This window comes from Petaurus breviceps, unplaced genomic scaffold (assembly GCF_028583685.1).
Source record: "Petaurus breviceps papuanus isolate PSGF00001 unplaced genomic scaffold, PetGlider_PUasm1.0 688, whole genome shotgun sequence".
Taxonomy (NCBI): domain Eukaryota; kingdom Metazoa; phylum Chordata; class Mammalia; order Diprotodontia; family Petauridae; genus Petaurus; species Petaurus breviceps.
In genome coordinates this window covers 9121917-9137149 of record NW_027186457.1, presented here as the reverse complement: position 1 = coordinate 9137149, position 15233 = coordinate 9121917, and the positions used below count along the sequence as shown (strand labels likewise).

The 15233-nt window shown below is 39.8% G+C and overlaps 1 protein-coding gene across 1 annotated transcript in view; it reads left to right on the top strand.

Annotated features, from left to right (window-relative positions):
- COL4A4 (collagen type IV alpha 4 chain) overlaps positions 1-15233 on the top strand; it is a 152111-nt gene that overhangs the window by 100231 nt on the left and 36647 nt on the right. Inside the window, exons 32-37 of the mRNA XM_069104553.1 lie at positions 1266-1373; positions 2691-2872; positions 6054-6117; positions 7348-7422; positions 11844-11951; positions 12572-12679. Coding sequence (XP_068960654.1) covers positions 1266-1373; positions 2691-2872; positions 6054-6117; positions 7348-7422; positions 11844-11951; positions 12572-12679 — 645 coding nt within the window. The remainder of the gene's footprint in view (positions 1-1265; positions 1374-2690; positions 2873-6053; positions 6118-7347; positions 7423-11843; positions 11952-12571; positions 12680-15233) is intronic.

Sequence of the window (15233 nt, the reverse complement as noted above, 5' to 3'; positions counted from 1 at the left end):
AAATTATCTAACTTTTCTGAGCCCGAGGAACTTGTCTGAAAGCTGCAACCTACATGGAATCATTAATTATTTAATGTTCACATTTCATATACTTGCTTAGGTAGTAGGGTCAAACTCATATAGAAATGGATCTCTGGGGGACTGCATATTTACTTAGAAAACCACAAGCTAATGTTATCTATGTTGCATAGTATTTTTATTTACTTTATTAAACATTTCCCAGTTATGTTGTACTTTGGGGAGCCACATTGGGCTTGCAGTTGGTGGAGAGTCTGATGCCTCTGAGGATTCATACATGACTGATTTTACCCCCACCATTGGGACAAAGATGTTAGATGATTCCTAGAAACAAGCTAAAAAACAATGAGTTCATTTCATTGCCTATATGTTTGTTTTGGGACAGCTGGGTAGAGCAGTGGATACAGTGTTGCACCTGGAATCAGAAAGACTCATCTGCCTGAGTTCAAATTTGACTTTGGATACTTTACTAGCCATCTGACCCTGGGCAGGTCATTTAACTCTGCCTCTATTTCCTCATCTGTAAAATGGGCTGGAGAAAGAAATAGCAAACTATTCCAGTATCTTTGCCAAGAAAACCCCAGATGGGGTCACAGAGTTGAAAACAATTGAAAAAAAAACAACAAATATGCTATTTTAAATTATTATTCCATTTTAGTTGCTTAGATTGACTATTTTTTTCTGTCTTAGTAGCCAGTGAATCACCTATATAATATTGAGGATACAAGAAGTCACTCTTTACCTAGGCTTTAGCACATTTCCCACCAAGAAGACAAGCCCTGGTTCATGCTTAGGGCATGCTTAATGAAAACCAGGTTTCTGAACTGCTTGTCTTTTCTCTTTTTTGTTTGGTCGTCATGGGAATCTGTGTTTATGGGGAACTCCAGGGTGTATTTTGCTGGACACAATTAAGCAACCGTTCTCTTAGCCCAGTGATAAGGAAAACAGTATGATGAAAATGAGTAGGAAGAGGACGTGGATTAGTAAATGTGGGCCAGGAAAATTGAGATATTACAGACCAAACAGGATTTTTGTAGGTCTACTGGATGTTGAAAAACTATTTCCAAACCTGCTGTAATGGAAGTAGCAATGATTTCCCCTCTTCCAGTACAAATACATAAAACTAAAGCAAACGAACTAATAAATAAAATCATTGCAGTTAGTAATGGGGACACGATTGGAGAGAAATAAAATATTGTGATTTAAAGATCATGTCATTGATCTATGAATTTTATTGATGTTTTAAGGAGAAAAAGGCTATCCAGGAGATCAAGGAGATATTTCCATAATTCCAAGAAAGGGGGAAAAAGGTGAACCCGGGCTGCCTGGTAGATATGGATTCCCAGGAGAAAAAGGTAAGAAAAGATAAGTTTATTTGCTTAACCTTGGCAAATCTCCTGGAATTTCTATGCATGACCAACCAGAGATATGGAGTTCATAACCATTTCCCAATGATGCTGGCATTATTGCTGAATCTAGGAAGGCCATCTCTCTATAAAAATAAATGGTAATTAACCAAGTGACATTTTCTTATTGCTATTTTTCCCCATTCTTAGAGCTTATGTGACAATTTTCTCTCCTAAAACCTATATGCACTTAGAGTCTAGGACATTCAGAACAGAAGTTGATGATGAGGAAGGACGCTCATTCCTAATGTGTCCATCCCCTTCCTTGTCCTTATTCCTTTCACACACACCTTTTGGAGCTGGCGTTGCAATGAGCAGGTAGCAGTAATACCAACATCAATAGGTCTAGGTGATTCTTGGCAGAGGTCATCCAGAAGACCAAATTGTCTTTTAGCTTCTGAAGCTCAATCTCATGTTGAATGCTTAAGAGGCAGCCAGTGGGATGTAAGAAGACTCAGAAGGGCCTCAGTTCTGCCATTCATGATCAAGCCACTCCAGCTTTCTGGGTTTCAGTTTCCTCATCTGAAAACTGAGGGGTTCGATTTCACAGTCCCCCAAAATGTGAGGATCATAGGATCTTAAATCTGTAGCTGCAAGGGGCCTCAGAGGTCACCTGGTCCAAGCCTCTTTTTTTACAGATAAGAAAACTGAGTCTTAGGAAAGTCAGTCGGTCAGTCAACAAGCTTTTGGTGGCTATCCTCCTTGCCTGGAATTCTCTTCCTCCTCATCTCTGTGACCTGGCTTCCTTCAAGACCCAACTAAAATCTCACTTTCTCCAGGAAGCCTTTCCCCATCCTCCTAAAAGATAGTGACCTCTCTTGTCGATGACCTGGAATTTATCGCATCTGTGTGTTGTTTGTACAACTTCATCTGTGTGTTGTCTCACCTACTAGACTGTGAGCTCTGTGAAAGCAGGTAATCTTTCCCCCTTTGTATCTTCAATGCCTTAGCGCAGGGCTTGGCACGCGTAAGCATTTGATTGATATTTGTTGATTGACTGACTAGGTGATTCTTTTTTTTTTTTTTTGCCTTTGGGAGGACAATTGGGGTTAAGTAACTTGCCTAGGTTACACAGCTTGTTTATTTGTGTGTGTGGGTGTTAAGTGTCTGAGGCCAGAACCAAACTCGGGTCCTCCTGACTCTGGGGCCGGCGCTTTACTCACTGCTCCACCTAGCCACCCAGACTAGGTGATTCTTAAGGCCTTTTCCAGCTCTAATTCTGGTAGTCTGGTAATGGAACATTCTAAACTCCTCATGCATCTTCAGGAGATAAAGGGACTCCTGGAGTCCCAGGGATAAAAGGAGTTCCAGGAAGAGATGGACTGCCTGGATTTGAAAGAGGAGAACCTGGCAAGAATGGTCATCCAGGACTTCCAGGACCCCCAGGCCTCCCAGGACTTCCAGGGCCAAGAGGAATGATTGGTTTCCCAGGCACTCCAGGGGATCAGGTAAGCTATCCCACAAAATGAGGAGGAGGGGAGGGCAATCATGAAATGCTTTATCTGACATATTGGGGAAGAGGAACCTATCATTTCATCAGAAGTTACAATTACCTGATGTCATCTTAGATGTTTCTTGTGAGCTCTTTTTCCTAAGTTGTGAAAGGGGATGAATGTGAGAATGAATACTACAAAACCATTAGAATTAATTTTTCCTTCCCCCAACCAAGAAAAAATATAAAAAAGATAAAATCCACAGTCACAGAGAAGGATTAATAAACTGCAATTCTCTAGCAACTCTATTATAATTCAATTAATCTATTACAGTTTCTGCTGATTATTTCCTTGGTACTAGGGGTATCAGAAATGCTGGTTTCTAGTATGGTTATACATACCTTATATAACAAACACGAGTACTGATAATTTTAGTCATGACAAGAATCATTTCTTGGGAAGTCAGGTAGAATAGCATCCCTATCTATTGTCACTGCTTTGGAAGGAATTAGAAATTTCCCTGTGAAACATAAGACAGTCAGTAGTGCTAAAATCAATAGGCCTTTTTTTTGGCTTGTGTTAGCTCACACAAGAGAAGTTCTTATGATTTTCCATGAGACAAGAAAAGGTATTAAGACAGGGAAAAGATTGTAGCAAAGGAGGAGGGAACAAAAACACACTGGGATCATTGTTATCTGAGAGAGGAAGGAACAGGGTTACACCTAGATCTCTGGAGGGGACAGCAGGATACGTCCAAGAATTCTTAGACTTAACCATTAGGAGAGTCAGGGCCATAGGAGAAATGATCTTGAAGTCAAGGCAAGAAGAGGAAAGGAAAATTGATTATGCTAGAACCATGGTATCCAGGTGTTTTGGACATAACTCCAAATTGCTTTCTAGAATGGCTAGCCCAGTGTGGGGGTGGGGGAACTGTGATTTCGAGGCCATGGTCCTCAGATGTGACTGATCCTTTGCCTGAATCCAAACTTCACAGAACAAATCCCCTTAATTAAAGGAATTGTTCTTTAAAACTTGGACTCAGTCAAAAGACCACACCCAAGGACCTAGAAGCCTACATGTGGCCTCAAGGCTGCAGGTTCCCCACCCCTAGACCCTTTTCCCAAGTCAAAATGTGCACATCTGAGTTATCGCCATAGCAGAGGTATTTTCCAATGTGGAAGAGGACTAGGGTTTTTACGGAGAGGGGTAGAGCCTTATTTGGATGTATCTAACTAGTTTACCAGTTCTAATATCATAGGTAGGCACAAATTAGCCAGGAAGCTGGATGTTCTATCAAGGAAAATTCCAAATTAGGTCAGTGGGTGGGAGGTGTAGAGAAGAGGTGAGGAGGGGTGGAGAGATGTCTAAAGCAGATGGTCTGTTGCAAAAAAGGCTAGGCAGGGGAAACCAGAGGTTTTTCCAGATTACCACAGACACTAAAAGTGAAAGACTGAATCATAATTAATGAAAGCAGTTGTTGAAATTTCCTAGGAATATGTACCAAATAAAGACATATATATATATATATATATATATATATATATATATGACATACCAAGTGAGCTAATATGATTATCTTAAATGTATTTTTTAAATTTACAATTAATTTTTTCAATTTCAATTAACAAGCATTTATATTCTCTTCCTCTTACCCTCTCTCCCTATGGGAAAAGAAAAAAGAAAAGAAAAACACTTATAGCAAATATGTATAGACAAGTAGAACAAGTTCCCACATTGACCATGTCCAAAGATGACTGTCTCATTCCGTATCTTGAGTTCAACACCTCTCTATCAGGAAGTGGGCAGCAGGCTTCATCATCAGTCCTGTGAGATAATGATTGATCATTGCTCAGAGATCTTAAGGCTTTCAAAGTTGTTTGTCTTTGCATTTTTGTTGGTTTTGTATAAATTCATCTCTTGGTTCTGATCATTTCACTCTTCTTCAGTGGATACAAGTCTTCCCAGGTTTCTCTGAAATCTCCCTTGTGTCATTCTTATGATGCAATAGAATTCAATTACATTCATATACCTTGATTTGTTTAGACATTCTCCATTTTAGTTTCTGATTCTTTGTCTTTCATCGTGTAAACAGCTACTTTAGATTTTTTTCTGTACATGGATCCTTTCCCTCTTTCATGGATCACGTTGGGACATAAGCTTAGTCATGGCAGTACTGAGTCAATGACTAGTTTAGTGACTTTTGGGGCATAGTTCCAAATTACTTTTCAGAATTAGACCAATTCATAGCTCCACCAACAATGCATTCATAAGCCTATTTCCCCATAGCCCTTCCAATATTTATCATTTTCCTTTTTTATCATCTTTTTAAATCTGATAAATATAAGGTGAAATCTCAGAGATGCTTTAATTTTCATTTCTTTGATTATTAGTGGTTTAGAGCATTTTTTCATGTGACTTGACTATTGATAGCCTGGGTTTCTTTCTTTGAAAACTGCATGGCTATTCATATTCTTTGATCATATATCAATTGGGGGATGACTTTTGGATTAATTATACTTTTTAAAAAATTAAAAACAGAGATTGAATCAGTTTCATGAATTATACACTCATTCTTCTACAAGTTATGGATCGAACTATTCAAAGACACTACTGCTCTACTATCCAAGTGAATTTAAAGAAAATTTGGAGCTCTCAAATTTTTATGAGCTAATTACATTAATTAGCTAGTAACTACCTTAACCCTAGCTATAATTGTTTTAAATTGTGTGTAATAATATACATTTCTGCAAACATGGCCTTTCTACTAATTGTTACCAGCACAAGAAGTTCCTAAAGGAAAATCGTATCATTGGTGAGTCATTGGTAAAATTCTCACCAGCTCTGTGAGAGGTCCAGATTCAATTCTAGGCCAATGTAGCAAGAATTTTGGGAGGCAACATGGCATATAAATAGGGCACTAGACCTAAAGTTGGTGAGATCTGGGTTCAGATTTCATCTTAGTTTGCAAACTTTGTGAATGGGGGCAAGTGATTTGTACCTCAGTTTCCTCATCTGTGAAATAAGAGGGTTGTATTCTACAGCTTATAAGGTCCCTCCTAGCCTAAAAGCTATGACCCTATGAAGTATGAATACTTTTAACATAATATGCCATTTATAGATCTGCAATTATAAACATGGCATATTTACATGATTTTTCCTTAAAACATAACATTGTTGTCTTTTTTTTTTCTATTAGGGTGAGCTGGGCTTACCAGGCTTGCCTGGCCTTCCAGGACCGCATGGGGCAAAAGGACCTAAAGGTATTTTCTGAAATAGGACCCCAGCATTCATTGAATTCTGAATTCACCAATTTGTTTAGACTATTTAGAGTTTTGACTATTCTATATCATTTGAGTAAAGGAGATTTTAAAAATAAATAAATTAGGTGGTTCAAATATGAAAGTGAGCAATGGAGCCATCTTTTCTCAAATATATTGAGTTCATTGACATGTTAAGAGAAAAGCTTGCTGTGTTCTATCTTAGCAGTATTTATTAGTCTCCACTTCTAAACCACACAAACCTCCTGGATGTTGGTAAAATGAATACTACAACTGACAGCTGCCCATCTATTCTCAGCTTCCTTCAATTCTTATCCTGCTGGAAGCAGGCCTATCTTCTTTCCCTCCCTTCCTGCTCCCACCATGTGAGTCCCTGTGCTTGTAAACTTGTACAACTCTGTGAGTTACAACTACATAACATTATATGTGAAGTCTCACATATCAGGTATCCTGAGCTCCATAAAAATGCCAGAGACCTCCACTAGGATGGACTGTTTTCCTTTTTCTCACTCATTAGATTGTAAGTTCCTGGAGGGCAGGGACTATGCTATGTTTTATCTATGTCCTCATTTCCTAGCACAATGCCTGGCAAAAAGAAAACATTTACTAAATGTTTACTGAATAAGTAAATCAATGAGTGACTCTGTGCAAGTAAATAAGTTTGTATGTGCATCTGGGTACATATATGTATATATGTGAAGTCTTTTTGCCAAGGATGTAAATCCATGTTTCCTTGCTCATAGCTCAGAATGATTCTATGTGTCTGCTATATAGCTCTGAAAATTAAACCTAATATTACGTATTTCTAAATATATGGGTATGTATGCACATGTATGGATGCACATATGTATATACACACATATGTCCTTAAATAATATTATGACACAAAGTGGCTGCTGAAAAATTGAATCAGAAATTTTTGGGGAAGTTTGGAGAAAATCACAAACATCAGATAAATTATGGTCTTCCTTTGATTGTTGTGGATGGTGAAACTGTGTCCCAAAGGTTAAACCTTTAACAGTACCTCAGCATTTATTTTTCATATGCTAGATGGATAGCTGTTTAGATAGAAACCTCCAAAAACATATCCTGAGATGTTTGAAAGAGCACAAATGAATTACACATATTTTCATAAACTGTTTTGCTTCTGTATAAGAAAAAATAAACTTTCCCCCAAATCTAAATAAATGACATTTATTTCATCATCTATAGGAAATCAAGGTGATACAGTAAGTCTGTTTGGGCCACCTGGACCAAAAGGAGATCCAGGCATCCCTGGATGTCCAGGTAAAGATTAATTTTCTTCCAGGGGTTGGGGGTGGGGGACCACACACATGCATGGGATTTCTTTGGATTTATAGATAGATTCTAAGAAATCTAGCAGCCTTCCCTCTTTCCCCCATTTTCTTTTAATCTGGTCTCCCCAAATGATCATTAGTTTTTCCCACCATTTAATGATGTTGTAAAGATTTTGTGTCACCAGTAAATGGGTCTGTTTAGAATAGAATCACGGAAACTTGGGGCCTTTGGAGGTCTTCTAGTCATTAAACAGGAATCTAGTCTCTAATATCCAGCCTCTGCTGAAAGACCTTTGGTGATGAAAGCAATGGTCCTAAAGCAGGCCATTCTCCTTAGAAATATCTCTAGTTAGGGGCGGCCAGGTGGTGCAGTGACTAAGAGCACCAGCCCCAGAGTCGGGATGACCTGGGATCAAATCCAGGCTCTGATACTTAGCAGCACACCCAGAAATAACTGGCTATGTAACCTTGAGCAAGTTGCTTAACCCCAACTGCTTTAAAAAAAAAAAAAGAAATCTCTCTAGTTGCCAGGAAGTTTCTTAGGTTGAATCTGGATTTTTAGCCCTTCAATACCCACTCATTGTGCCTGATTTGTCTTCCAGGACCAACCAAAATAAGTCCTTCAGATATTTGGAGACAGCTCGCATGGGCCCTAAGTCTTCTTAGTAATGAAAATAATGCCTCACATTTATATGGCATTTTGAGATTTATAAGGAAGGCCTCTGGGCCAGGTCGAGTAAATCCCCTTTATTAGAGAGGAAACTGAAATCTGTAGCAGTTTAGCGATTTGCCTGTGATCATATAGTTAGTAAATGTCAGCACTTTAATTCAAACCCAGGAAGCCTGGTGTTCTTTTCACTTCTCCATGGTGCTTCTCCATACTGGCTAGACATCCTCAGGCCCTTTGACTAGTCCTTAAGGGTCATTCCTTCTAGAGTAGCTTGGGTATGGCACTATGTAAGCCCAAGAACTCCTTTCTCTCTCTCTGGGCTGTCCAACAACTCAATCTGCTCTCATTCTGGTAGGTCTGGAGTCTTCACAGAGGGGGGCTGGCTAAGGCCAAAGCCACACAGCTACAACACATATTTTAAGGGGTAACCCTGGTGTGTATGTGTATAAGGGGAAGATGCAAAAATTTGTCATTGTAGCCTCTGAGCCACCAGCAGTGTGAACACAGAAGTAGTTAAGGTGATACCGATGACTCCTAAATAGGAAACATTTAGTAAATAAGAAGGCAAAATCAAGAATAATTAGAATATTTATCCAATAGAAGACAAAAGTAGGAATAGTCAAAAACATCACAGTCTACCATTTTGTTCCTTTTTGAGAATGAAGGACAACATAAACCTGGACCACACTCTCCCATCAATGCATAGTTTCTAGACACTGCCTCTCACCCCCATCCCTAGACAGGAAGCTCTGAATATGGACACTTCCCAAAAGAGAAATAGTCATATAAAAATGAAAGCTTAAGAAAAATGGGAAGTCTAAGCCAAAAGTGATTTATCCTTAATAAAGGAAAGGGAATGAAAGCATCCTACTGTGTTGGTTTAAACTGTATTTTAAAAAATCTTTCAGAAAGTAGGATAGCCACTCTTTAACTTGGTCTGGAGGGGTAGAGATATAGAGATTTTGAGATATCTTCCTACTTCACTGTTATTAACATTTATATTGTTAATCTTTTCATATGCCTTATCTCGCCAACCATGTTGTAATTTCCTTGAGTTGCAGGGATGCTCACATTTTTTTTTCTGCATCTCTTACAGTACCTTACATATAATAGAAGTTCAGTAAATGTTTATTAGTTTATTTTGATTGATGGATGGAGTTACCTTATACTAGATCCACACAATAGTAAAATGAGACCTCCGGAAAGCAACAAATGTAACTAGAAATCATAAAAATCATCCATTTAGAACTGGAAGGAGTCTGGGAGGTCACTGAGTGCAGCTCCTTCATTTAAAAAAAATTCTTTTCAAGTGAAAATAAATCAGTTGCTTATGTTATTGTCTAACATAGATGAACAACAAAGAATCTTAGAGTTGAAAAACATTAGAGACCATTTGGTCCTTCCCCCACATTTTACAGATAAAGAAACTAAGGCCTAGAAAGTGTAAATAACTTGCCCCAGGCTGCACAGCAAGTGAGTTACTGGTAAAGCTAGTACTAAAGCCAGTTCTCCGTTTCAATGGATTCTATTATAAAAGTGAAGAGATTTTGTAGCAGTTAACTTTTGAGCATTTACATTAAAGTGTTCCTTTGAATGATTGTAATTCTTTTTATCTTAAGACTGTAGGAAACATTTCAGAGCAGGAGTGTCTGTGGGAAAAAATAAGGTTTTTTTCTCTTTTCTTCCCATAAGAATTTAAAAAATGAAAAACCTCAAGGCCAACCAACTTATACTGCATGCAGAAAAAAAATGTAGCCCATGTATCATTGACCTCTAGCTTGAGCAACTATGTATCTTGTGGTCTTTCCTGACAAAAGTTGATTAAAAAAAATATTAAATGTTCAGTGTTGACAAATAGTCCTTTAACCGTAATGCAGAATATTTTATTTAACCATATTCAATATTTAACCATAATTCAAAATATTTTTCAAATCACTAAGTATCCATAGCCCCTGTTTCATAATGGTAAAGGCTCTGGAAGCAATAAGTGGAAAGATCCAAAAGCATCTTAAGAAACTAGAGGGTTGGGCCAAATCTAGAAAGGTGAAATTCACCAGGTATAAATGTAAAGTCTTGCACTTGGGTATGAAGAAAATCTATGTCACAAGAATAAAATGGAGGCAGTGTGGAGAGACTAGAGTTGTTCTGGGAGTTTCATTGGGCTGTACCCTCAAATAAGAGTCGGCAGTGGGATATGGCAGCCAAGAGATCCAATGTGATTTTGGGCTGCCTTTAAGGAGAGTGTGGAATATTATGCTCTTTTCTGGTGGCCACAGTTCAAGAAGAATGTTAAGAAGCAGGAGAGTATCCAATGAAGGGCAGCCAGGATGATGAAAAAACTTGAGCTCATGCCACATAAGGATGAATCGAAGGAAATGGGCATGTGTAGCCTGGAGAAAAGAGGACTCAGGGGGCACATGATAACTGTCTTCAAAGTATTTAAAGGGGTTGTAGATGTAGACTAGACTTTAGATTAGACTAGGTTTGTTCTCTTTGGCCCCAGAGTAGCAGTACCAGTTGAAAAGAAGCAAATTTAGACAAAATGTCGGTAAAACCTTCCTAACAATTACAGCTGTCCCAAAGTGGAATAGGCTGCTTAGAGGGGTGCAGGGTTCCCTCTCTTTCAGGGTCTTCAAGCCGAGGCTGGATGATCAGGTATATTATAGCAAGGACTTCCTCGTGTGTATGGTTTGGACTCCGTGGCTGCTGAGGTCTCATCTCAGATTCTGTGATTCAGAGCCTAAAGAGTCAAAGTACTAGTGTAATTAATATTTTATTAAGCTCATACTTGCCCATACGCTGATTACTTGAGACTCACCTTCCTTTCTGCCAGACAAACGTTGGGCCCACACCTATGGTCCCAAGCCAATTTGCACTTTCCTATGGTTATCTCTATGAAGTTTCATGATGTTTCTCCTTGTAACTAAACTAGGGATTTGTCTCAGGACACAGACATATGGCAGCTTGCTATTTCCCTACGACGGTGTCCTGTCTCCAGTGCCTTGAAATCCTCCCCTGAACATCATCACACCTACTCCTTGCCTAGTGGTGACCTCTACATTCCCAACACTACAGATCTCCCCTTCCAGTGCTTGCTTTCTCCTACAATCCTTGTTGCAGGATGGGGAAAGAACACCTCCTCTTCTGAAATGACACTTCTGGGCATCACAATGTGCACAGCACAGTATCTTGGAGCCAGGTCTCTAGTGAAGGGTGTTAAATGGTAAACTGAGAAGCTGATATTTGACTAGAGGCAACAGGGATCTATTGCAGACACTTAGTAGAGAAGTGATATCGTCAGAAGATTTTCAGGCAGAGGGTGGAAGAATACTTCTTGAAGTTAATATAATATTGATGTTTCATATAAGGGTTAGACACAATATTTCTGAGGTCCTTCTCAATCATAGGGATTTTAGAAATACAGCCAGCTGTTAATATTTTCAATGTAGTTCCTTTCTCTGTGCTTCTAGTTTCTTTGGATTTGACAAAATGTGGTTGTCAGAGAACTCTAGGCTGCTGAAAATCCTGAACCTTGCTACAAGCCCACATAGACAGGATATCCTGAATTGGAACTCATGATTCCCACCGGCCCCCTGAAAGCAAAGCCTTAATTGTAAAAAAAAAATTGTAAAAGACACAACCACTGTTGTGTCATGACCAAATAAAATGTCACGAACTTGGAAGGTGTGAAGACTCAGTGGTGTGACACAGTCACTCAGCGTAACTCATCTGTCTTTAAGGATATTTTGGAGAGCAAGGAGATCCAGGCTTTCCAGGCCCTCCGGGGTCTCGTGGGCCACCAGGAAGGGAAGGATCCCCAGGATACCCAGGACCTCCAGGATTTCCAGGTAGCTTAAAAACATACTTGGATACAAATGTTGCAAAAAAGAAGAAGAAGAAGAAGGTGGTGGGGGTAGAAGGACCCAATAATGACAAAGAACATCTTGTAAGATCCATAATTTCACCTGCTGTTTTCACTTCTCCCTGGCACATGAGATACCCATATATACCATTTAAGTGAGTTTTTCTCTTGAGCCAAAGAAAGGGGATGTAGTAAAAACCAAACCAAACTATCAAACTCAAATGGAAATGGAGGGTACTAATCCATGTGTATGGATCCCTTCAGGCTGCATATTGACTTGGTTTTTAAATTTAATATTATCCTTTTTTATTGATTTTGTTCAATATTTTCCAATTACATTTTAATCTGGTTTGGTCCACACAAGTGGCTCATAGACTTCACGGTTGACTCCTATAGTGAAAACTGCAATTAGCCAAAGCATCACTCATGGCTATGATTCTTCACTAGGGATAAGAAATAAAGAGAACTATTGAGTTTGAGGAATAAATGTGACCTCTGGGGCTAGCAAGCAAGAGATCTGGTTACCAGTAAGTTAGCCTTATGTACTTTTTATGCTTTTACTCACAGAGCATCTATTTCTGAAAGAAATGCCTCTTTTATTGTCAGGTGCTCCAGGGAATCCTGGGATGAAAGGGTATCCAGGGGAAGCAGGTGACCCAGGGCCTCCAGGGGTCAGAGGAGATCCAGGACCACCAGGGCCCAAGGGAATGAAAGGTAAGTGATAAAGAATCATGGAAACCTGGGCATTGGGAAAATGATTTCCTGTCTGCTTATCTCCCCCTGCCTGCCCCACTCCTTCTGGCGATGAGCCTGCCTTGAGAATGAATACCCAGAATAATGAGGGTTTCAGTCTCTTGGAATATATCTTTCTTCTGATTCTCAGGCCTAATTTCCATTTTATTTCCTTTTAAATATCTAAAGAAATTATTGGTTTCCCTATTTGACATTTAAGGGAGCTGCTGCCTTTTGGGTGGTAGTCTGTGGTTATCACTCTGGGCCTTTGATCAAGCTAATTGTCACTGGCTGCCCTCTAAAATCTGCCCTATTTATCCTATGCAGTGAGGTGGCAGAGAAGATATAAAGCTGGGCTTGGAGTCAGGGGGACCAGAGTTCAAATGTGGCCTCGGACAGTCACTAGCTATGTGAGTCTGGGCAAATCACTTAAGTGCTGCCTCCCTAAGATTCCTCATCTGTAAAATGGGGATAAGAACAGGCCCTGCCTCCCAGAGTTATTGTGAGGATCAAATAAGATAGTAATTATAAAGTATTTAGAATAGAACCCAGCACACAGCAGGTGCTTCATAAGTGCTTATTTTCTTCCTTTCCCTATGCTCTATAAAAACATGTCAGCATGTTATAGATCTATGATTCCCTTTGACAGCATAAATCACTGCTTTTCAATAGCTTAGTTCAGGCATGCACCTCGGTATAATGGATTTAAATCAGGAGACTCAGATTCGAATCCCAACTCTGCCATTTAGTACTTGTTTGACCTTCGCCTTTCTGGGCCTCAGTTTCCTCATTTGTAAGGTGAGGGAACAGATTAGATGATTTCTGAGATCTCATCTGACTGTGGATAGAAAGTTGTCAAGGTTGAGGCGGCCAGGTAGCACAGTGAGTAAGAGCACCGGCTCCAGTGTCGGGATGACCTGGGGATCGAATCCGGGCTCAGACACTTAGCACCCACCCAGAAACACCTGGCCGTGTGACCTTGAGCAAGTTATTTAACCCCAATTGCTTAGGGGCGGCCAGGTGGCTCAGTGAGTAAGAGCACCAGCTCCAGTGTCGGGATGACCTGGATCAAATCCGGGCTCGGATACTCAGCACCACACCCAGAAATAACTGGCCGTTGAGCAGGTAACCTTGAGCAAGTTACTTAACCCCGATTGCTTTAAAAAAAAAAAAGTTGTCAAGGTCTAGAAGTAATAAGAGGAAGATTTGAACTCTGGTCTTCTTGGCACTCTGTTCCTTATTCCAGGCAGCTTATTGAACAGATTTTTAAAACTGAACATCTAATCATACTACACTCTACATCATGCTACACTCTGAGTGGGCCACAAAGATCACAGAGGGTCTTAAATGGCAGTGGGACAAGGTGGTTGGACATTTCTTAGTGGGCAATATTTGAAAGCATCAGAAGTTTTTGAGGAGTGAAGTGACGCGTGATTAGTGTTGTGTATCCAGAAGATTAATTTATGAAGCATAGATAAAAACACAGACCTCTAGATTTTGGGAGGGAAGAGAGAGCTACAGTCATGTGGTTTCATTGGGATGGGAATTTCTGGTATGGAAACTTCATCCACTGATGCAGGTGGGAAGGGTACTGGTAACTTGTACCCTTTGAGAGTTACTGAGGGTGCTAAGAAGTTATGGGGCTCACCTGTAGTCATATGGCTGGCATGTGTCAAAGGTAGGACTTGGACCCAGGTCTTGTGGTTCTGAGGTCACCCCCTGACCATTATGCTGAGCTGCCTTCATCACATAGGTAAAGGGTTTTGAAAATATCTTATTTGTTGCAAGGTTTTTCTAAGAGTACCCAAGAAAGCTTTTAGGTTCCCAGTTCCTAAGCAGTAGATCCCTCTTACCTGGTATATCTTTGGGTTTATATCCATGTCCTGCCTTTAGGATTTCTGGAATTCCCAGTTGGGAAAAAAGGGCAAGGGCAAGTCCTTTCCTCTCTCTCTTCTCCCCTTCCCCCAAACCTCCCTATGCCTCCAAGGCTTTATTGTCAGCAATACCTCTCTGTCTAGAGACCACTAGATTTTGAGACATGAAAAGTAACTCTTCTTTATGACTTTTCTGCGAATCCTCTGAAGGTTTCTTTATAATTATCATGCTTCAGAAAGCATGCCTTACCTTTGCATACTTTGGCTGCTACAAATGGAAATCATTATTCTGGGAACTTGGACTGGACGACTCTTATGTAATGTGTATACTATTAGATAACTTGGAGAATATGTAAGTGTGTATGTGTGTGGGGGGCAGTGCTGAGGTCCCAGAACTACATTCTTTCATGTTTTCCCAGACATTCTCATCACTGAGAATAATGTCGCAGCTAGGTTCCTTCCCTTCTCCATTCCTAGTACTAATGAATTTTTACTCCAGCATTTTTTTTGTTGTTTGGTTTGTTTCATATGGTCTCTGAAGCAAAAAATAAAAAATTCTAAAATGAAACTTGGTTAATTCCACAGTAACTAGATTTCCAGCAAAGAGAGAGTCCATCCTTCCTTCCTTCCTTCCTTCCTTCCTTCCTTCCTTCCTTCCTTCC